Raw genomic sequence first — 22,550 nt, forward strand, 5'->3', positions numbered from 1 at the left:
TGCCACTACACTCAGCCTGGCAATCTGGGCAACAGTGAGGCCCTGTATTAAAAAAAAAAAAGCAGGGGTGGGGACAGTGAGATTATCTTGGGTCATTTGGGTGGGACTAACAGTCACAAGGGTCTGTCCCCTTTCCTCCATCGTCAATGCCAATAGCCATGGTTGAGTCACCACTTGGCACCAACTCAGACCTCTTCAGCTTCCCTCTTCCACTTTTTTTTGAGACAGACTCTCACTGTGTTGCCTGGGCTAGAGTGCAGTGGCATCCATCAGCCTAGCTCATAGCAACCTCAAACTCCTGGGCTCAGGTGATCCTCCTGCTTCATCCTCCCAAGTGGCTAGGACTATAGGCATATGCCACCATGCCCGGCTAATTTTTTTCTATATATTTTTAGTTGGCCAATTAATTTCTATTTTTAGTAGAGATGGGGGGGTCTCGCTTTTGCTCAGGCTGGTTTTGAACTCCTGACCTTGAGCGATCCTCTCACCTTAGCCTCCCAGAGTGTTAGGATTACAGGCGTGAGCCGCCACGGCTGGCCCCTCTTCCACTTTTAAAGACTTGTGATAAGAATTCCCACCTGTATCAGTTTACCATTTCTGCTTTAAAAATTACAACAATGTGGCCGGGCGCAGTGGCTCACGCCTGTAATCCTAGCACTCTGGGAGGCTGAGATGAGAGGATGGTTTTGAGCTCAGAAGTTCGAGACCAGCCTGAGCAAGAGTGAGACCTCGTCTCTACTAAAAATAGAAAGAAGTTAATTGGCCAACTAAAAATATATAGAAAAATTAGCCGGGCATGGTGGTACATGCCTGTTTTCGCAGCTACGGGATGCTGATGCAGAAGGATCGCTTGAGCCCAGGAGTTTGAGGTTGCTGTGAACTAGGCTGACGCCACGGCACTCTAGCCCAGGCAACAGAGTGAGACTCTGCCTCGGAAAAAAAAAAAAAAAATACAACAATGTAGTGGCTTAAAACAACACAAATTTATTATCTTAATAGTTCTGTAGGTCAGAAGTCTGACACTGGAACTACACCTCGATTTTAGCCCTGTGAGACCCATCAGACTTGGAACCCATAGAACTATAACCAACTGTTAAGTGGTTAGCCAGGTTTGGGAACCCCACACCAACCATCCTTCTATTTCAGGCAGTTGGTGGCAAGCTTTGTGCTGCTCATTCTTCCAACCGGACGCCCTCAGCCCAGCCTCTCTCCGAGGCTCCACAATAGGTTGGTGCGCCCCGCTTCACTTGCTCTTTCATGGCCAGCCTCGCCTGGCCTGCCGGACTCCTAACTTTAATCCAGGGGAGACGGTTCTGCCAACCCTTTGGGCACCGACCGAGCGTCCTCCAGTGGGTCCCGAGAACCAGGCGCGTCAGCTGCGTCGCGGAACGCCAGAGGAAACTGTAGAGGGCTCTGTTGTCTAAGGTTCTAACTCGACCCTAAGCCTCGCGACGTACACCTAGACCCGGCCCTGGGCGTATCACAGCCGCAGAACCCCGCAGAACCACTAGGGAGCTAAGCGCCAGCATTTCCGGGAAGGGACGACTCCCCCGAAGCTGATTGGCTGTTACTTTGACCCGCCCCCGCCGTACTTGTTCTTCCTGCCGCGCGTGCGCGCTGTCACTACGGAGCAGCAGCATGGCAGACCCAGAAGTGTTGGGATTTGAACACATGGGCTTGGACCCCCGGCTCCTGCAGGTACAGGGGTGGGATGGACAGCCAGCTTACCGGCTCCGTGGGACGCGCTGCCACCGTCTGCACCTTATGAACCGCGCTCCTTGTCTCTCGTAGGCTATCACTGACCTGGGCTGGTCGCGACCTACGCTAATCCAGGAAAAGGCCATTCCGCTGGCCCTGGAGGGGAAGGACCTCCTGGCTCGGGCCCGCACGGGCTCCGGGAAGACAGCCGCTTATGCTATTCCGATGCTGCAGCTCCTGCTACACAGAAAGGCGGTCGGTAGTGGGAAGGTTGAGGGGAGGAAGGAGACGGGCTCTAAAAGGCTGAGAAGGGAGGTGCTCCCTAGCACAGGTTTTCTCTTGGCATTATACCTGTGTAGGCTGGTCTGAGAGAACCTGGTGCTGTTGTGACAAACTCTTTGGGCTGGAGTTCAGGTTACCTGGATCCTAGTCCAGTCCCTGCTACCATCATCAGCCTTTGTGTAATAGTCAACGAATCATTTCCTTTTCCTTTCTTTTTACTGTGAAAAGAAGGCACATCTCTTCCTGCTTGTAGAATAGTGTGAGAGTTCAGCTGTATGACTCGTACATTTTAAATAATTTCATATACATAAAGTAAGATGTTCTCTTCGAGAGTGTGTGCCTGGAGAAAGAGCTCTCCAACCCTACATTCTAAAGTAGGCAGAGTGAGGGATTGGTCAGAACACAGCTGAGGTGTATTGCAGTGGGTGGGTCAGATTGCCTGGAAGAGGTAGAGAAAAGCATCTGATGGACACAGTGATGTACACTGCTAGCTAAAGTCTTTAATTCGTGTTTTTACAGATAGGTCCTGTGGTAGAACAGGCTGTGAGAGGCCTTGTACTTGTTCCTACCAAGGAGCTGGCACGGCAGGCCCAGTCCATGATTCAACAGCTGGCTACCTACTGTGCTCGAGATGTCCGGGTGGCCAATGTCTCAGCTGCTGAAGACTCAGCCTCTCAGAGGTGGGTGAAAGCAACAGGGCTATAGGTAAATAAGCTACACAGAGAGGTAGGGTTGGGTTTGTGTGCAGCAAGAGAGAGAGAACGGTTGAGGTCCCAGCTGCTACATTCTTCCTGATACTGATGTCTTGCCCACCTGCAGAGCTGTGCTGATGGAGAAACCAGATGTGGTGGTGGGGACGCCATCCCGCATATTAAGCCATTTGCAACAAGATAACTTGAAACTGCGTGACTCTCTGGAGCTGCTGGTGGTGGATGAGGCGGATCTTCTTTTTTCTTTTGGCTTTGAGGAAGAACTCAAAAGTCTTCTCTGGTAAAAAAAAAAAAAATAGTGGGATTATTCCTAGTGGAAATGTTTGTGAGTAGAGAATTGGGCCTAGGGGAGGGTGGTTGGAAGTTTAGCTGCCACAATTAGAGCCTTGGACCTGGAGTCTGATCAGGCTTTGTTTTGTTTCAGTCACTTGCCCCGGATTTACCAGGCTTTTCTCATGTCAGCTACTTTTAACGAGGATGTGCAAGCACTCAAGGAGCTGGTACTACATAACCCAGTAAGGAGCACCATGGGAGTGACTAGAGCTGTGGATATGGGGATACTCTAAGGGATTGATACTCCACAGAAGAGCCTTTGGTGTTTGGGGTGGGACATTTGTCACTGGGTGTCTTATCCCTGGTACTGAGGCACTAAAAGCCAGTGATGTAAAATTACTGCATATTTCCAGGCGAACTCAGGGGTGGTCCCCCTGTTCAAACCATGCTTTGCCTAATAGCCTGAGCAGGAACCCCCTCTCCCCTACTCCCCAACAAGGGACTGCTTTGAGTGGCAGAGCCAAAATTTTAAGGCTAAGGTTCTTACTTTAATTAAATTTTACCTTTCAGAAGGCCTGTTGCCATAGGCTTTCTCTACCCAATGTAGTAGTTTATTGGTGTGGTGTTCTTTGTTCTGTGCCCCAAATGCTTTACGTATAGAGTTTTTAGGTTACAAAACTGGAGGGGACTTAGGGTGTCAAGAATCCTTAAATGCAACTCTGCCCTACATTAAAATGGTGCTTTGGTTGGCAAGGAAGTGGTTACAGCATCTCTGTGTTCTCTTGTTTTCCTGACCACAAGCCTGTCCTCTTTCTTTCCAGGTTACTCTCAAGTTACAGGAGTCCCAGCTGCCTGGGCCAGACCAGTTACAGCAGTTTCAGGTGGTCTGTGAGACTGAGGAAGACAAATTCCTGCTGCTGTATGCACTGCTCAAACTGTCATTGATTCGGGGCAAGTCCCTGCTGTTTGTCAACACTCTGGAGCGGAGTTACCGTCTAAGGCTGTTCTTGGAACAGTTCAGCATCCCCACCTGTGTGCTCAACGGAGAACTCCCACTGCGCTCCAGGTTTGCCACAGCTGACATCTTGGTTTAGATATGTGGAAGATAGGAATTGAAAAGGGAGGCAGTAGATATTCCTGTTTCTTAAGCACTTGGTAGGGGTTGGGCTCCGAACTTGACGGATACTAACTTATTCCTTACAACTCTGAAATCCCTTCTGTTACTTGATTTTCAGCTGAGAAAGTTGAGACATAAAGGTTAAATAGGCAAAGAAATCAAGAGAAGGAAAAAGTAGGAAAGGGTGATAGTTACTGTGATGCTAGGGATGAGAGAGGGGCTTCCAGTCCTGTAAGGCTGACCCTTCCACTCTTGGACCGCAGGTGCCACATCATTTCACAGTTCAACCAAGGCTTCTATGACTCTGTCATAGCAACTGATGCTGAAGTCCTGGGGCCTCCTGTCAAGGGCAAGCGGCGGGGCCGAGGACCCAAAGGGGACAAGTGAGTCCACATTTCTCTTCTTTTCTCATCCTTCCTCAAAATGGCCTATTTTTCAGCTTTTTGGAGGACTGAAAGTAAAGTGCATAGAGCAAGAGCCAGACATTCCAGGCCTTGCTGGTAGCATGGCCCAGAGAGCCCCACAGGCCCTTGCTCAGCTGCCTGGCTGTAAAGAAGGGGAGTGAAGGTTGCATACTTCATGTGCAGCACAAAGGGCAAGATTACGGCTGAGTTGTTGGTACTGTCCTCCAGGGGAGATGGCCCAGCCTGCATTGGGTGTGTGACTGTGACTTGCAGGGAGCATATTTCTGAGGGGAAAGTGGAAGCCCCTCAGTCTCTGATCACCTGAAGGATCGACTGACTCAGAGTTGTTCTCAGTCACCCCATAGGGCAGTGAATTCTGTTGCCCTAGAACTGAGGGAAGGGTTTACCCATGTCAAAGCTCCAGGCTGCCCTATGATACCCTAACTCCTGGAGCCATTCTGATGTTGAAGAGTCTTCCATATATCGGGGCCTTGTAGTTTTTAGTCTTTGTTTAGAGGAAGTTTTGCTGATTAGGCTTGAGAATGCCTGCCCAGAGGGCAGGAAGGGTCTGGCTAATATTTGGTTATCTCTGTAGGGCCCCTGATCCGGAGGCAGGTGTGGCGCGGGGCATAGACTTTCACCATGTGTCTGCCGTACTCAACTTTGATCTCCCCCCCACCCCTGAGGCCTACATCCATCGAGCCGGCAGGTAGGAGGGTTAGCAGTGATGGGCCAGGCACCTGGGCTGTGGGCACGCTGGAGAACTTGGGGTGTAATGGACAGAACCTACAGGCCAGAGATGCAGCCTGACGTGTCTCAACTTGCAGGACAGCGCGCGCTAACAACCCAGGCATAGTCTTGACCTTCGTGTTGCCCACGGAGCAATCCCGCTTAGACAAGATTGAGGAGCTTCTCAGTGGAGGTGAGAACCCAGCTCCTGTGAGCTTGGGACAGGGCCAGGCTTCTCCCACGATGCCTTAAAAACCCCACAATAGTGGTGGCAGAGGTAACTATGTAGTGTGACAAACAGCTTCCGCTGTCTATCCTTATCATGTCCTGTGTGGCAGGCCCTGTCCACCTTGACAAATGAGCAAACTGAAGTACTTTCTGCCTCATGGGCATTGGGTGACCCAACATGATGCTCTGACACACCTCAGGACAGCACGTGGTCTCAGGTGCTGCCTGCTCCTCAGCTGCTCTTCATGGCTGTCATCCTGGGGTGTTCTTGGGATCAGAGCAGCCTTGGGAGAGGAGGAGAGAGTGGGTGGCAGGTCTTGGGGCTCAGGGATGCCCAGTGACCCCTGTCAAAACACAGGGCCACATGGGCTACCCTCATCCACTCATGGGGACCAATGGGTTCCCACTGTCCATGAGACACTGCTACGGATAAACTGTTTGACATCCCAGGGAGGCAGTGGGTCCCCTGCTGTCTAATCCTGGGCAGAATGAGGCCTTGTCCTAAGCCCTCAACCTATGGGACCCCACTGCTGCCTTCTCCACAGAGAATGGGGTCCCCATCTTGCTCCCCTACCAGTTCCGGATGGAGGAGATTGAGGGCTTCCGCTATCGCTGCAGGGTAAGCTGGCCACGGTGGGGAGGGGAGTATTGGGGGTAGAGGGCTGTGACCCAAGGATTTGCACCCCATTGCTGAGCATCCAGGCATGAGGGAGGATTTGGGGTAGTCTCCCTGTCTTGACCTTCAGCATCCATCCCTAGGATGCCATGCGCTCAGTGACTAAACAGGCCATTCGGGAGGCGAGATTGAAGGAGATCAAGGAGGAGCTCCTGCACTCTGAGAAGCTCAAGGTAAGGCGAGGCTGGGGCACAGCTTAGGCGGCTGCCCTTGGAGACCAGCAGAGCTGAGTGGTGAGAAACAGAAGCAGGCAGCATGCCAGCCTTTGTTAGAGAGAGGGAGGAAATGGCCCAGAACCATTGACAAACTCAGCTGGGAGGTAAACTGGCACAGCCTTAGGGTAGGTACGGTCAGTGTCCCTCGGTTTAGAAATTTTACTTCTGAAACTTAACCCCAGGCATACTTGTGAATGTGCATGGTCACACATGTATTGGCATTCATCACTGCATTATTATGGAACCAAAAGGTGAAAACAGAAGGGGCTTGCTAGGTGAATTAAGGTGCGTCCAGAGCCTTAGGTTACACAGATATGGGAAAGAACGAGGAGGCTGTTTATGTGTCAATACAGAACACTCTGTAAGATGATGCCAAGTGGAAAGGGTGCAGGTGCTGCTGTCTGTGGTACAGAGAAGGAAGTATGTAAACGTGTAATGGTGTCCTTGTAGGAGTGCGCGCGACTCAGAGGGAAATGCAGGAAACTAGCATCAGTAGCTAGCTGTCTCTGGGCAGGTGGCATGATGGAGACATAGGCGGTACAACAACTTCACTGTGTGATTGATCGTGCTTTTTAAATTTTAAAATGTATGACTGGCATCTTTCCAAAAACTCAACCTGTGAAGTCATGAAAGAAAAGTGCTGACTGCAGTGCTCACTCTCCCCTGTCAGACATACTTTGAAGACAACCCCAGGGACCTCCAGCTGCTGCGGCATGACCTGCCCTTACACCCTGCGGTGGTGAAGCCCCACCTGGGACACGTCCCTGACTACCTGGGTGAGTGTGGCCGAGGGGCATCAGGAGCCAGTGGGCTGGGGGAAATGGCATTGGTTCCTCAGCTGCTGCGTGTCAGCCCCTGTGCTCAGTGGTGGGATGCTTGGGTGGAACAGGACCCTGGACATCCAAGCAGCATGCATGCCCACAAACAAGTGCACCCGTGTTCAAGCTCACGCTTATAAAACTTGTTCGCCCCATCCCATGGGGTAGCCATTGCTGTCTCTGTTGTGGAGATGAGGAAACTGAGGTAGTGCAGAGTTGGCAGCAGCCCCTGGATTTAAGGCCATGTGGTCTCAAGGGATGGGGCGAATGAAAAAATGAGCCAGTGACTGGCTGAATATCTATCCATGGACTGGAGGGAGTGGACAGTGTGAGGAAGGGTCATGGCCAGGAGGCAGAGCCACTGATGTCCAGGCCAGGGCATCTCTGGAGTGTCTGGGTAAGGACAGTTGACAGGCAGCAGTGGTGTGCATTTGTAGTCCCGGTTACTCTGGAGACTGAGGCAGGAGGATCACTTGAGCCCGAGAGTCCCAGGCCAGCCTGGACAACAGTGAGGCCCCATCTCTAAAACAAAAACATTTGTTGAGGGGACAGACGCTGTGTGGTATAAAGAGACAGTGTAGCAAAGGGAAGAGCTGGGGACAGAGTGAGGGGTACAGGGACTAGCAGGTGCAAGGTCAGGACCCCTGGAGTGGTTTCTGTGGTGCAGACAAGGCCAAGGCCAGACTTTTATGTACATAGCCATTAAACCTGGGCTAATCTTCTCATCTGATGCAAGGTCTGGATAATGACTTTTAGCATCTGTATGTGATATTTTGGTAATGTGCAGGTGTGACTTTTATGCCTGAGATGGAGTAAAGGAGAAGAGTGGCGCAAAGGATGCTGTGGGCAGCGAGTGTAGCCCCCTTGCCAGGGCTGTGGGGTCTGGCCTTCCTGGACCAGTAGCCAGCAAGTGTGGTGTTGCTGCCATGGAGGTGGCAGGAGAGTGGAGATGGAGATTCCAGGGCAGGGAAGGATCCAGAAGAGATGGGAACATGATCATGCCAGCGAGAGAGTGGTAGGGGCCAGGTTCCCAAAGGACAGTGAGCTCAAGGAGACTCCATTCTGGGTCCTGGTCTGAGACTCCAGAAAGGTAGTGGGGTTAAGGGGGGAAGGGAAAAGGTGAGGCTGGGGCTTTGGCCTGAGGAACCCTGGCTGCTCTGTCAAGTAGGAGTGGAGTCTCTTGCTTGGAGGGTGTGGTCAGGAGTTTTAGAAAGGCCAGGGAAAGGTGGAAAGTCAGGATGTGGGACGTTTGACACTTGAGGAGGGGGGCCCAGGGTGGTTGGCCTAGTGTAGTCCGAGGGGTGGGTGAGGAGAGAGCAGAGCCAAGGTCAGGTGCAGCTGGGATGGGGGAGTGGAAGGAAGGGTGTGGGGGCACAGTGACTTTGTAGTAATAGGTATAGCAACAGGTGAAGAAACTACTATAGACATTTCTTCTTTCAGCTGCATTTTCTTACTTTAAAGATATACATCTTTATTTTTCCTTCTTTTTTTCAAATTATTTTTCAGTTTATTTTTATTTTTTGCGGCAGAGTCTGGCTCTGTTGCCCAGGCTAGAGTGCCATGGCATCAGCCTAGCTCACAGCAACCTCAAACTACTGGGCTCCTGCCTCAGCCTCCCAAGTAGCTGGGACTATAGGCATGCGCCACCATGCCCAGCTAATTTTTTCTTTATATTTTTTAGTTGTCTGGCTAATTTCTTTCTATTTTTAGTAGAGACGGGGTCTCTTACTCTTGCTCAGGCTGGTCTCGAACTCTTGACCTTGCACGATCCTCCTGCCCTGGCCTCCCGGAGTGCTGGGATTACAGGTGTGAGTCACCACTCCCAGCCTATTTTTCCTTCTTTCTACATGTTAATCACAGCAAATCTAAATGCTATAGAAGACTGTTTTAGACAGTAGAAGTCTAATGAACTCCCATTCTTCTGGTCCTGTGCAAATGTGGTACTGAATATGTCACAAGCTGTCAGATGGATCAGAATCGGAGAGCCTGGGGCAGAGTCAAGGGGAGGGGTAAGGTGAGGGAATGGGCAGCACTGAGAAAGGCTTGTGGGATGGACAGGGTGGGGTGGCATTGGTGAGGCCGCTGCTGAGTCCAAGCATCCCTTCCAGTTCCTTCTGCTCTTCGTGGCCTTGTACACCCTCACAAGAAGCGGAAAAAGCCATCTTCCTCCTGTAAGAAGGCCAAGGTATGGCACCTGGGGGCCTTGGGGACAGCTGCAGGACTCCTCCCCCACCTTGCTTCTTTGTCATCACCACGGTGTGTAGGTGCCTTGCCCTAGGGAGAGGAAGAGAGGGTATCCAAGAACTGAGCCCCCAAAATCCAGTGGCTGAGACAAAATCATTTGGGCTGGGAACACTTCTGCTGCCACCCAAAGGCCCTGGTTTTCTGTCCCTTGCTGCCCTCCGCCTCCTCCCCCAATGTCTGCAGAAATTTCTGGTCTCGTTGGCTTGTGGCCTGCGGGGGCCTTGCCAAGTGCCAATGTGGCCCGCTTTGTGTCTGTCTCAGTTTGGGTGGACGGATGGGTGGATGGATGGTTGATTGATCAGTTGGTCTCATTCCCCCAAACTAACCTATGACTTTGACTCCATAGAAGACGAAGGCCCAGAACCCACTGCGCAGCTTCAAGCACAAAGGAAAGAAATTCAAACCTGCAGCAAAGCCCTCTTGAGGTTGTCTGGGCCACTCCAGGACTGAGCACAGTGTGGAGCGGACTTCCCGCCCCATGTACATGGACAGGCGCGGCTCTGGTGCTGGAAGCAATGCTTGGACAGACTGAATTCTGGGACAGGCAGTGCTGGGCCCTCCAGCTCCTTGGCACTGCCAGGCTGGCATCTTGCTCCTTAAGAACAGAATAAAGGTTCTAGCTGCCGTAGTTTGTGCCTCTGGCATGTAGGGGAAAGGATTCTGACCTAAAACCTCAGGAGTCAGGAAACTTTGAGGGCAGCAGTGCCTGCTTCTGCTGCTGCACTCGCTTGGCCAGCAGAGGTCAGCTGTGCGGAGCTGACCCTCAGCCATGAGAAGAGAAGCCTGCTCTTATCCAGCATGTGACTGTGGCTGGCCAGAGCCCTCCTGTCCACCTCTTGCTGCCCTGGCTCCTGGGATCAGGCAGACAGATGAGCTGGCACCCCTGGGAGAGGGGTCTTCCTGGCCATGAGCCTCCCTCCTCCCCAATGTGTGCACATTGTAGAGTCAGAGGAGCCAGGGCAGCTATCTGCTGGTCCTTTCCGGAACCCATTTGTGTATGAGCTTTTGTCTACGTGTCTTAAGTGCACAAGTGGTGGTGTGACATGCATACATACATGCACTATTCCCTGGTCTGCGCTTTCCAGCTGACTTCCCAGCTTAAAGACTGTGCCTCCCAGTTTCTCTTTGCTTATAGGGCTGAGGGGTGGGATTCTCTGCTGACTTAGGGCCCTAGATGAGTGCCTGCTTATCACAGTGTCATGGTCACCTGCTTAGCAGGCATCACAAGGCCAGGCTGAGGCATGAGGAGTTGGGGTGGGAGAGGGAGAGCTAGGAGAGAGTAGGGAAGCGCTTGAGTATATTAGGAAGAAACCGAGCTATAGAATCTCAGCAAAACTTTGTACAGAGATGAGAGGCTGGGCCTTTGGTTACAGTTAGGGTGTGGTGGGTCTGGGGGTGGTGGTATTATCAGTGGGCAGGTGTGAACTATAGCTGCCAGGGCGATGTGGTACTGCAGTCTGTGTGTGGTGGCTGGGGGGTATTTAGAAGGAAAAGTAGTTAACAGAGCTGCAGATAGAGAGCAGCTATGTGACCATCTGCTGGGAGAGGCTGTCAACCACACAGACCCTATTGTGGCCTTGTAAACAAGGAGACAGGTGGATAGTTCTTGCAGTGCTGAGGCCTGGCTTTAATCACAGATTGGTCCCACCCTGCTTCTTGGAATGCTAAGGCCTGGCCCTGGGGACAGTGAGTGCTCTGTTGCAGATATTAACAGCCAAGCTATGCTCTGAAGTGACGCACAACCTGTCTTGTCTCTCTGACCCTGCCATGTTCAAGCACACCTTGCCAGTAGAGCTTGCATTCCAGAAGCACCCTGATTGGAGAGAAGATTGGGTTTCCCAGATAACTTCCTTATGGGGAGATGGAGTCAGTCCCCTGCTTTACTCCTGCTTGGGGACAGTGGGGTCTGGGCCAGGAGCAGAGGGGCTCAGGTGAAGGCATGACAGCTATTGAGTGTGTACATTCCTTCCTCCTAACTCATGACAACCCTTGGGTAGGCTATTTTTTTTTGTTGTTGTTGTTGAGACAGAGTCTCACTTTGTTGCCCAGGCTAGAGTGAGTGCCGTGGCATCAGCCTGGCTCACAGCAACCTCAAACTCCTCGGTTCAAGCAATCCTTCTGCCTCAGCCTCCTGAGTAGCTGGGACTACAGGCATGCGCCACCATGCCCGGCTAATTTTTTCTCTATATATTAGTTGGCCAATTAATTTCTTTCTATTTATAGTAGAGACGGGGTCTCGCTCTTGCTCAGGTTGCTTTTGAACTCCTGAGCTCAAACGATCCGCCTGCCTCGGCCTCCCAGAGAGCTAGGATTACAGGCGTGAGCCACCGCGCCCGGCCGGGGAGGCTATTTTGTGTCCTAAGTAGGGGGAGATGAGGCTTAGAATTTACCTGGTGAATGTGAGGTCACAGAGCAGGTGAGGGCTGGACAGGACTGTCTGGCAGTGCAAGACAGGTTGGCTAGTCTGTCTACCCCAGTAGAGAAGCTGATAACTGCTGGCACTTTCACCACCATAGGGGCAGATGCCCTCGTGGGTGCTCTGAGGCCTGTCCATGCTGTGTTCCCCCTGAGCTACAGCTGGCCCTACACTTGGTCCAACCTGAATTGGCCAGGGCACTGAAGAGGAGGGTCCATGTCCACATGCTGAGTCTGCAGAGAGAAGTGTGTAAAGCTTATTAGATGCCCACATAGCCCTGGAGAGCAGGTACCATGTGTCCATTTACATGTGAACAAACAGGTGCTTGGGGCTGATCTCTTAGACTCAGTCTCTGGCCAAAGCCTGTGCCCTTAACTTCGTACATGTCCAAACCAGGATTGGAACAGGCTTCTGATGATGGTGTGTGCATGATGGACACGAACCTGGGGCTATCCAAAGCCAGGCAGTACTGGGGGCCACACGGGCCAGGAAGGGAAGAAGCAGGTGGGGTGTGTGCTGTCTGGAAGCCTAGGGCTTCACAAAACAGCAGAAAAGCTCCAGGCTGGTGACGCCCAGGGCTTAAGCAGGAAGGTCAGAAGAGTGCAGTGTTATCTCTACCCCAGAATGGCACACCTACACCTGCATGAGCTGTGCGTCGACTGTATGCTAGGGTCTAGAGTCAAGTGGGCAAGGTACAGTCCATGAGACAAAGAACATAGATGGTAAGCTAGTGCACACTTGGGGGCAGTCCAGGCTGCTGCTGGGTTATAAGGGGTCCTTACTCTGTTGGAAGGCAGGCTGAGATAGGAAGGGTGGGAGGGAACAGCATGTGCAAATTCTCCAGGGTGAGAGGGATCCCTGCACAGGCCAGAGTAGTCATCACCAAAATATGCAACAGGGGCTGAAAAATCGATTTATTTTTTATTTAGTTTTTTTGAGGCAGAGTCTCTGTTGCTCAGACTCAAACGATCCGCCCACCTCAGCCTCCCAGAGTGCTAGGATTACAGGCGTTGAGCCACTGCGCCTGGCCTGATTTATTTATTTTTATTTATTGATTGATTGAGATAGCGTCTTGCTCTGTTGCCCCAGCTAGATTGCCGTGGCGTCAGCCTAGCTCATAGCAACCTCAAATTCCTGGGCTCAAGCAATCCTCCTGCCTCAGCCTCCTGAGTAGCTGGGACTACAGGCACATACCACCTTGCCTGGCTAATTTTTCTGGGGTTTTTTTGTTGTTGTTTGGCTAATTTCTTTCTATTTATAGTAGAGACAGGGTCTCGCTCTTGCTCAGGCTGGTCTCGAACTCCTGAGCTCAAGCAATCCTCCTGTCTCGGCCTCCCAGAGTGCTAGGATTACAGGCATGAGCCACCACACCTGGCCCTGATTTATTTTTAAAAATACACAGTCACATGTTAAAAATTCAAAGGATACAAAAAGGCAGGTTTTTTTGTTTTGTTTCTTTTTAAAGTGAGAAGCACTCTGATCAGATAGCAGAGGTAGCCGAGGTGATAGCGGATGGGAGGACAGATGTGTGTGCCGGGAGACCTCTGGACCCAGAGCATAAAAGGCTCAGGTGCGTTCCATCCTAGTTGATTCTCTGCCCCCACCTTCGGAATGACTCCACTTTTGGAGAATTCATTTTTGTGGGACTTTGGTCTTCAGAGGCAGGGGCCCCAAGAGGCAATGGTAATAAAGTCATATCCCAGCATGGGAGGTGCCCCTGCCAAGTGCCATTCTCTTTACCCCAGAAAGATAACTACAGAAGACCCCAACCTTGCAGAAGGGGCTGCGAGTTGCTGATTTTGTATTTATCACGGCCATTTTTACAAGGGTAAAGGAAGAAGCGGTCCTTCATTGCAGAGGGTAAGGTATCTCAGCCGAACAGACCTGCTGTGTGCCAGGCACCATGCTGGGCAAACCGCACATCATTTACTTTATTCCTCTTGAAATGCCTTCACAACTCAACATGTCCAGAGTGTCTGTTCACCTACCGTGTCCACCCACAGATCTGCCAAGAAGCCGTATGATTGGCATAGAATGCACCAAGGGTGTCCATGGCCATGACAAGGCACATCAAGGAGGTTTTCAAACAAGCAGCCCTAGAGCTGCCTCCGCCAGGTAGCATCCTGCCATGCACTGCTCAACGTGCCAGGTGCACTGTGGCCACAGTGGCGCTTACTGGCTGTGTGGCCTTCTACCAATTGTCTTGGCCTTTTCTGAGTTTTTACCTATAAGTGGGGGTAGAAATGGCCCCTCCAGGGGTTCCCGTGGGGCTGATACGGAGTGTCTGTGAAATGCTGGTGTGGCCCAGCCCTGTGCTGGCACCTCCCCATGCCTCTCAAATCAACCATCGCCCTGTGGGACCAGTCTCCATACAGCACCCTCAAGCTGCTGTGTACACCGAGTCATCACAGTGACCTTCTTAAAAATGGAAATTCTTATTCTGCAGGTCTAGGGCAGGGCCTGGAACTCTGCATTTCTGACAACCTTCCACCCAGGCGAGGCTGCTGCCTCTGCTCCCCAGACCACAAGAGAGGGGAGGCTTTAATACCTACCATACCCATCCATTTTACAGATTGGCAAACTGAGGCCCAGATTGAGCCAGCCTAATGCCACCTGGCTATGTGGTGGAATGGGAGGTGCTCAGTCTGTCGGACTCCAGTCTGGAATCAGAGTTGGCAGACCTGGGTTCAGGCCCCAGTTCTGAATCTCCCCCATCACTCCCCTCCCCCAGCGCTTCATCCGTAAGTCACAGTGATGAAGGGAAGGTGGTAGGGATGTCTAGCTAGATTTGAATTTCAGATAAACAATGAGGAATTTTACAGCATAACCATATCCCATCCAACATTTGAAACATACTAAAAAAAAGTACTGGTTCTCTGAAATGCAAATCTAGCTGGGCATCCTGCTTATTTGCTAAATTTGGCAATCCTAGGATGTGAGACCTCTCTCAACGAGAAACAGCCTCCTCCAGGAAGCCTTTCTGAGTCCCCGCCAGGGCTGGGTGCCCTCCTCTGTGTGTCTGATACTGCCTTGACATCACGAAGCTCTAATCACTGGGTACCTCTATTCCCACCCTAGCGTGGGAGCTCTTTTGAGGCAGGGACCATGCCAAGTTGTGTGTGTGTTCCTGGGCCCAGCTGTTCATTAGAAGTTTCCCCCTGAGAGTACCCCTAATGCCTCGGGGGTAATTCTCTTTTCACAGTCCTTCTCCTGGCCAAGGCTCTTGAAGACTATTTGCAGTCAAAAGTGCAAGGGAAGGATATGGTGGGAACAGCACTGGGCAGAGCTGGACTGCAGCCCCCGATGCAGCAGGCAGGACTCCTTCCTCCGTGTCACCTCCATGGCTCAGAGCTGAGATGGGAGGGCCTCAGCCTCGTCCTCGTGGGGTCTCCAACTGTGTTCCACCCAAGCTCTTCGGGTCCCATGTTTGTTAAGGCCAGAATTATTGGGAGCCCATCTCCACCCTCACCTGGGAGACCCTGCTTCAGGCCCCCCGCAGGGCTCCTTTTGGTCCCTACAGCTCACTTTACAACTTGTTGGCTGGAGATTAGAAAATGCAGCGTGATGTCAAGGGGGACCATCATAGACGATAAAGGTCCCAGGAGGAAGGCTGGTATGAACATGAGAAGCAATCTGATGCTGGTACAGTACAGACTAAGCATGAAAAGTCTCTCTCCCAGACCTTGTCCCACCACAGCCTGGACATGAGATCTCCATCTCTGGTGGCTCCCCCTGCTTGGTGGTCTGGCTTTAGCATCTTAGCCCTGTCCAGCTCAAAGCCCTTTTTTGCCAGAACCTGCAGCTGGGACTGGGGTGCTAGAGGCAGTAGTCAGGGCAGACTGTTGGAGCTGCCCATCCTCTCCTCCAGGCAGCCCTCAGGAAGGACCTAGGACCTCTTGTCCGTTTGGAAGTTCTGCCTGTTGCATCCTCTCCATGGACCTGCAAACCCTTCTCCATCTCAGCAGTGGGCTGGAGTAGCAGGCTGGTGGCTGCTCCATGGGGAGGTGGGGACAGAGGGTCAAACAGCTCTGAGCTTTTGGCTTCTATTGCATCAGGTCCTGATAGCAGCTGTGCTCCCAGAGCAAATATTCTAATAATCACTGAAATGCGTAGATTGGACCCTTATAGGTGCAAGGGTCCTTGGTGTGGAAGGCATGGCTCCTGCCCCAGGAACCAAGACTTTGCCCTCCAGAAGCAAAATGCACAGACCGTGGTGATGGATAAGCCAAGTGCCAAGGGAGATGGCCTGCCCCTGCTATGATGGCCAGAGTAGGGAGAGACCATTCAGGCCTGCAGTGAAGTCCTCACTGCCAAGGATATTGGACAGGCAGGATTTGGGAAGGCCTGGAGGGGCCTCAGAGTCAGCCCTGGCCTGGTCATGGCAGAGCTGGGAGGAGGAAGTAGATTAGTTGGTTTAGCCGAGGCTTCCTGTAGGGCAATGGTTCTCAGCCAGATTTGCCCCCAGGGGCATTTGGCAAGGTGTGGAAACATTTTAGGTTGTAACATCGGGGCTGTGAATGCTACTGGCATCAAGTGGGGAGAGGCTAGGGATGCTGCTAAAATCCTACAATGCACAGGGCAGCCTCCACAACAGAATTCTCCAGTTGGAAATGGCTTTAGTGCTGAGGTTGAGACCCCTGCTACAGAAGGCAAGGGAGTGCTGAGAGTCAGGTGGTAGAGAGCAGGGAATTCCAGGTACATGGTTAGGAGTGTGTACAGCTGCAAGTAAGAGAATGCTGGATGGTGGGGCTGGGAATAGAGTGGTTTATCTTTCGCATGTGTCAAGATACGCAGTGCTAGATGGTTGCAGACATGGAGTGATATCTCCATAATGCCACAGGGGTCCAAGCTCTTTGATCTGCCCACTCTGCCACTATTTTATTTTTAATGTGGTAAAATACACATAATATAAAATTTACCATTTTAACCATTTTTATTTTTAATTTTTTTAATTTTTGGAGACAGGGACCTGCTCTGTCATCTGGGCTAGAGTTCAGTGGCATCATGATAGCTCACAGCAACCTGAAACCCCTACGCTCAAGCAGTCCCCCTACCTCAGACTCCCAAATAGCTGGGATTCCAGGCATGCGACACAACACACCTGGCTGATTTTTCTTTATTTTTGTAGAGATGGGGTCTTGCTCTTGCTCAGGCTGGTCTTGAACTCCTGGCCTCAAGCAATCCTCCTGTCTTAGCCTCCCAAAGTGCTAGGATTACAGGCATGAGCCACTGTACTCAGCCATTTTAACGATTTTAAGTGTATAATTTAGTGGCTTAAGTATGTTAACAAGGTTGTATGTCCATCTAAAGAACTATTTTATCATCCACAGCAGAAACTATGCTGATTAAACAATAACTGTAAATTCTCCACTCCTCCCAGCCCTAGCTAAGCACCAGTCTGCTGTCTGTCCCTATGCATTTTGCTACCCTGGCAACCTCATGTAAGTGTAATAATGCACCACTTGGCTTCCTATATCTGGCTTATTTCCCTTGGCATAATGTTTTCAAGGTTTAGCCATGTGGTAGCATGTGCTAGAACCTCAGTCCTTTTTGTGGCTACATAGTGTTCTACTGTGTGTATGTAACAATTTTGTTGATCCATTCATATGTTGATGGACACTTAGATTGTTTCCATCTTTGGGCTATTGTGAATAATGTTGGAATAAACAATGGTGTATAAGTATCTATTCGATTCTCTGCTTTCAATTCTTTTGGGGATATACCTAGGAGTGTGATTGATGGTCATTCTATGTTTACATATTTTAAGAACTGACAAACTGTTGTCCTCAGTGGCTGCACAATTTCATATTCTCACCAGCAATGCATGAGGGTTCCACTTTCTCTACATCCTCTCTGACACTTGCTATATTCCATGTTTTTAAGTTGCAGCCATGCTAATGGGTATGAAGTGGTATCTCTTTGTGGTTTTGGTTTGCATTTTCCTAATGACTAATGATGTTGAGCATATTTTCATATGCCTGTTGGCCATTTGTATATCTTCTTTGGAGAACTATCAAGTCCTTTGTTGTTATTTGAATTTGGTTGTATTTTTGTTATTGAGTTGTAGGAGTTCTTTATATATTCTGAATATTAGTATTAACATCTTAGATATATTATTTGTAAATATTTTATCTAATTCTGTGGGTTGTCTTTACTTTTCTTTTTTTTTAAATTATTTTTACCCAGAGCCATGCCCAAGAAGGCTTGAGCAAGTAGACTCTGTCTTTACTTTCTTGATGGTGTCCTTTGATGCACAAAATATTTCAATTTTGATGAACTCCAATTTATCTATTTTTTTCCTTCTGTTGCCTGTGCTTTTGGAATCTTAGCCAAGAAATCATTGCAAATACAGTGTCATAAAGCTTTTTCTTTATGTTTTATTCTAAGTATTTTATAGTTTTAGCTCATATGTTTAGAGCTTTTATTAATTTTTAATTAATTTTTGTATATGGTAAAATGCAAGGACCCAACCTCATTGTTTCACATGTAGATATTCATTTTTCTCATTAACATTTGTTGAAAGGCTGTCTTTGTTTCATTTGTCAGTCCTTATGCCAGTCTGATTATTGTAGCTTTGTAGTAAGTTTTAAGATCAGAAAATGTGTATCTTTAATTTTTTTCTTCTTATAAGATTGTTTTGGCTATTCAGGATCTCTTGAGATAGCATATGAATTTTATGATGCCTTTTCTATTTCTGCGAAAGCACCATTAGGGATTGCATTGCATCTGTAGACCACTTTGGGTAGTATTGTCATCTTTTTTATTTATCTGAGACAGAGTCTCATTCTGTTACCCAGGCTAGAGTGCCATGGCATCAGTCTAGCTCACAGCAACCTCAAACTCCTGGGCTCAAGCAATCCTGCCTCAGCCTTCTGAGTAGCTAGGACTACAGGCATGTGCCACCACATCCAGCTAATTTCTTTCTATTTTTAGTAGAGATGGGGTCTCGCTCTTGCTCAGGCTGGTCTTGAACTCCTGAGTTCAAGCAATTCTCCTGCCTCAGCCTCCCAAGTTTTGCTATGTTAACAATACTGTCTTCCAATCCATAAACATGGGATATCTTTCCATTTATTTATGTCTTCTTTAATTTCCTTTGACAACGTTTTGTAGTTTTCAGTGTACAAGTCTTTTCACCTTTTGGTTAAATTTGTTCATAAATATTTAATTGTTTTGGACACTATTGTAAATGAAATTGTTTTCTTAATTTCCTTTTAATTTCCTTTTTTGGATTGTTCATTGTTAGTATGCAGAAATGTAACCGATTTTTGTGTATTGATTTTGTATCTGCAACTTTGGGGAATTTCTTTATTAGTTCTAACACTTTTTTAGTGGAATATTTGGGGCTTTTTAAAATATTTTACATGGAAGATTATATTATCTGTGAATAGAGATCATTTGAATTTTTTTTCTAATCTGGATGCCATTAATTTATTTTTCTTTCCAAATTGCCCTGGTTAGAACTCCCAATACTATGTTGAATACAAGTGGTGTCTTGTACTTGATCATAGAGGAAAAATTTTTAGTCTTCTATCATTGAGTATGATGTAAGCTATAGGTTTTTTTTATAGATGGCTTTTATAATGTTAAGGAAGTTATCTGTATTCCTAGTTTTCTGAGTGTTATTATGAAAGGAAGTTGGTACATTTTGTTAAATGTCTTCTTTGCATTAATTGAAATGATCATGTGATTTTTTTCTTCATTCTATTAATATGGTATATTGCATCAATTGATTTCCATGTATTCAACCAATCTTGGAATAAATTCCACTTAGTCATGGTGTATAATCCTTTTAATATGATGTTGAATTTGGTTTCCTGGCATATTTTTGAGTATTTTTATTCACTATTCATAAACGATTTCAGCCTGTAGTTTTCTTTTCTTTTCATTTATTTGTCTTTGATATCAGGATACCATAGGATTAGGATATCAGGATACCATAAGATTAGGATATCAGGATACCATAGTATCAGGATACTCTGAGAATGGTCTCATAGAATGAGAATGAGTTAGGAAGTGTTCCTCTTCAATTTTGGGGAAGAGTTTGAGAAGGATTGATATTAATTATTCTTTAAATGTTTGATATAATTCATCAGTGAAGCCATTTGGTCATGGGGTTTTCTTTTTTGGAAAGTTTAAAAGATATTGATTCAATTTCCTCTCCTAGTTATAGGTCTTTTTTTAAATTTAATTTAATTTAATTTAATTTTTATTTTATTCTATTTTATTTCAGAGTATTATGGGGGTATAAACATTTTGGTTACATAAATTACTTTTGTACAGTTTGAGTCAAAGTTATAAGTGTTACCATCACCTAGATTGTGTGCATTGTACCCATTAGGTGTGAATTTACTCATCCCCTCCTCCCCTCCCCCACCTGCTTGATTTTCGATGAGTTATATTTCCATATGTGCACATAAGTGTTGTTTGATTAGTTCCAATTTAATAATGAGTACATGTGGTGTTCATTTTTCCTTTTTTATGATACTTCACTTAGAAGAATGGTCTCCGGTTCCATCTATGTTAATACAAGAGGTATTAGTTCACCATTTTTTATGGCTGAGTATTACTCTATGGTATACATATGCCACATTTTATGAATCCAGTCATGTATTGATGGGCACTTGGGTTGTTTCCACATCTTTGCAATTGTTAATTATGCTACTATGAACATTCAGGTACAGATGTCCTTTTTATAAAATGTCCTTTTTTCCTCTGGGTAAATACTCAGTAGTGCAATTGCTGGATCAAATGGTAGGTCTACTTTTAGTTCTTTGAGGTATCTCCATACTACTTTCCATAGAGGTTGTACTAGTTGGCAGTCCTACCAACAGTATATACATGTTACTATCTCTCTGTATCCATGCCAGCATTTGTTGTTTTGGGATTTTTTGATAAAAGCCATTCTCACTGGATTTAGTGATATCTCATTGTGATTTTGGTTTACATTTCCCTGATGATTAGAGACATTAAGCACTTTTTCATGTTTCTTTGCCATTAGTCTATCTTCTTTTCTGTTCATGTCTTTTGCCCACTTTCTAATGGGGTTATTTGATTTTTTTCCTTGCTAATTTGCTTAAGTTCCTTGAGGATTCTGGTTATCAGCCTTTATCGGATGTATAGCATGCAAATATTTTCTCCCATTCGATAGGTTGTCTATTCACTCTATTGATTATTTCCTTGGCTTTGCAGAAGCTTTTTAATTTGATCAGGTCCCATTTATTTATTTTTGTTGTTGCTGTGATTACCTTTGGGGTTTTCTTCATAAATTCTTTGCCTAGGCCAATATCTATAAGAAGTTTTCCAACATTTTCTTCTAGAATTCTTGTAGTTTCATGCCTTAGATTTGACTCTGTTATCTATCATGAATTAATTTTTGTGAGTGGTAAGAGGTGCAGATCCGGTTTCGGTCTTCTACATGTGGCTATCCAATTTTCCCAGCATCATTTATTCAATAGGGATTTTTTTCCCCACTGTATGTTTTTGTCTGCTTTGTCAAAGATCAGATGGCAATATGAGAATGGTTTTATATCTGGGTTCTCTGTTCTGATCCATTGGTCTATGTTACTGTTCTTGTGCCAGTAATATGCTGTTTTGCTTATTGTATCTTTGCAGCATAGCTTTAAGTCTGGTGAAGTGATGCCTCCCGGTTTGCTCTTTTTGCTTAAGGTTGTCTTGGCTACTTGGGCTCTTTTCTGGTTCCATACAAAGTGTAGAATTATTTTTTCTAGATCTGTGAAAAATGACATTGGCATTTTAATGGGGATTGCTTTGAATCTGTAAATCACTTTGGGTAATATAGACATTTTAACAATGTTGATTTTGCTGATCCATGAACATGATATGTTTTTCCATTTGTTTACATCCCCTGCAATTTCCTTCCTCAGTGTTTCCTAGTTCTCCCCGTAGAGGTCATTTACCTCCTTAATTAAGTATGTTCCTAGGTATTTTATTTTCTTTGTTGCTATTGTGAAAGGTATTGAGCCGTTGATTTGGTTCTCAGCTTGACTATTTTGGGCGTATAGGAATGCTACTGATTTCTGTATAATGATTTTGTAACCTGAGACTTTGCTGAATTTATTTATCAGTTCTAGAGATCTCTTGGCAGAATCTTTGGGGTTTTATAGGTATAAGATCATATCATCATCAAAGAGTGATAGTTTGACCTCTTCTTTCCCTATTTGGGTTCCCCTAATTTCCTTCTCTTTTCTGATTGCTCTGGATAGGACTTCCAGCACTGTGTCGAATAGAAGTGGTGACAGTGGGCAATGTTGTCTGGTTCCAGTTCTAAACAGGAATGCGCTCAATTTTTCCCCATTCAGTATCATGTTAGCTGTGGGTTTGTCACATATGGTTTTTATAATTTTGAGATATGTTCTGTCTATGCCTATTTGGTTAAGAGTTCTTATCATAAAATAATTTTGCTGAATTTTCTCAAATGCTTTCTCTGCATCTATTGAAAGGATCATATGGTCTGTTTTTGCTTCTATTTATGTGGTAAATCACATTTATAGATTTGTGTATGTTGAACCATCCTTGCATGGCTGGTCATGGTGTATTAATTTTTTGATGTGCAGCTGAATTTGGTTTGCTAGGATTTTACTGAGAATTTTGCACCTATATTCAAATGGGATATTGATCTGTAGTTTTCTTTTTTTTGTTGAATCCTTTCCTGGCTTTGGTATCAAGATGATATTGGCTTCATACAAGTTGAGGAGGATTCCTTCCTTCTTAATGTTATGA

At 47.4% G+C, this 22,550-nt stretch overlaps 1 protein-coding gene across 1 annotated transcript; it reads left to right on the forward strand.

The window, feature by feature from the left end:
- Positions 1-1,551: 1,551 nt before the first annotated feature.
- Positions 1,552-10,022, forward strand: DDX56 (DEAD-box helicase 56). The gene is made up of 14 exons (XM_012763370.3): positions 1,552-1,698; positions 1,792-1,953; positions 2,500-2,660; positions 2,800-2,970; positions 3,115-3,205; positions 3,785-4,029; positions 4,344-4,463; positions 5,080-5,193; positions 5,312-5,406; positions 5,987-6,060; positions 6,201-6,290; positions 7,003-7,108; positions 9,259-9,335; positions 9,741-10,022. Exons 1-14 carry the CDS (start codon positions 1,639-1,641, stop codon positions 9,816-9,818), a joined length of 1,644 nt encoding a protein of 547 aa, XP_012618824.1. The 5' UTR covers positions 1,552-1,638; the 3' UTR covers positions 9,819-10,022.
- The last annotated feature ends 12,528 nt before the right edge of the window (positions 10,023-22,550 follow it).

The sequence above is a fragment of the Microcebus murinus genome, chromosome 9 (genome assembly GCF_040939455.1).
Source record: "Microcebus murinus isolate Inina chromosome 9, M.murinus_Inina_mat1.0, whole genome shotgun sequence".
Lineage (NCBI taxonomy): Eukaryota > Metazoa > Chordata > Mammalia > Primates > Cheirogaleidae > Microcebus > Microcebus murinus.

What these genes read in the sequence shown, in the direction of transcription:
- DDX56 (XM_012763370.3), top strand. Translation starts at nt 1,639, where the DNA reads ATGGCAGACCCAGAAGTGTTGGGATTTGAACACATGGGCTTGGACCCC. An exon ending in GAACTCAAAAGTCTTCTCTG is followed by an intron (nt 2,971 to 3,114) that starts GTAAAAAAAAAA and finishes GTTTTGTTTCAG; the next exon opens with TCACTTGCCCCGGATTTACC. An exon ending in AGCTGGTACTACATAACCCA is followed by an intron (nt 3,206 to 3,784) that starts GTAAGGAGCACC and finishes CTTTCTTTCCAG; the next exon opens with GTTACTCTCAAGTTACAGGA.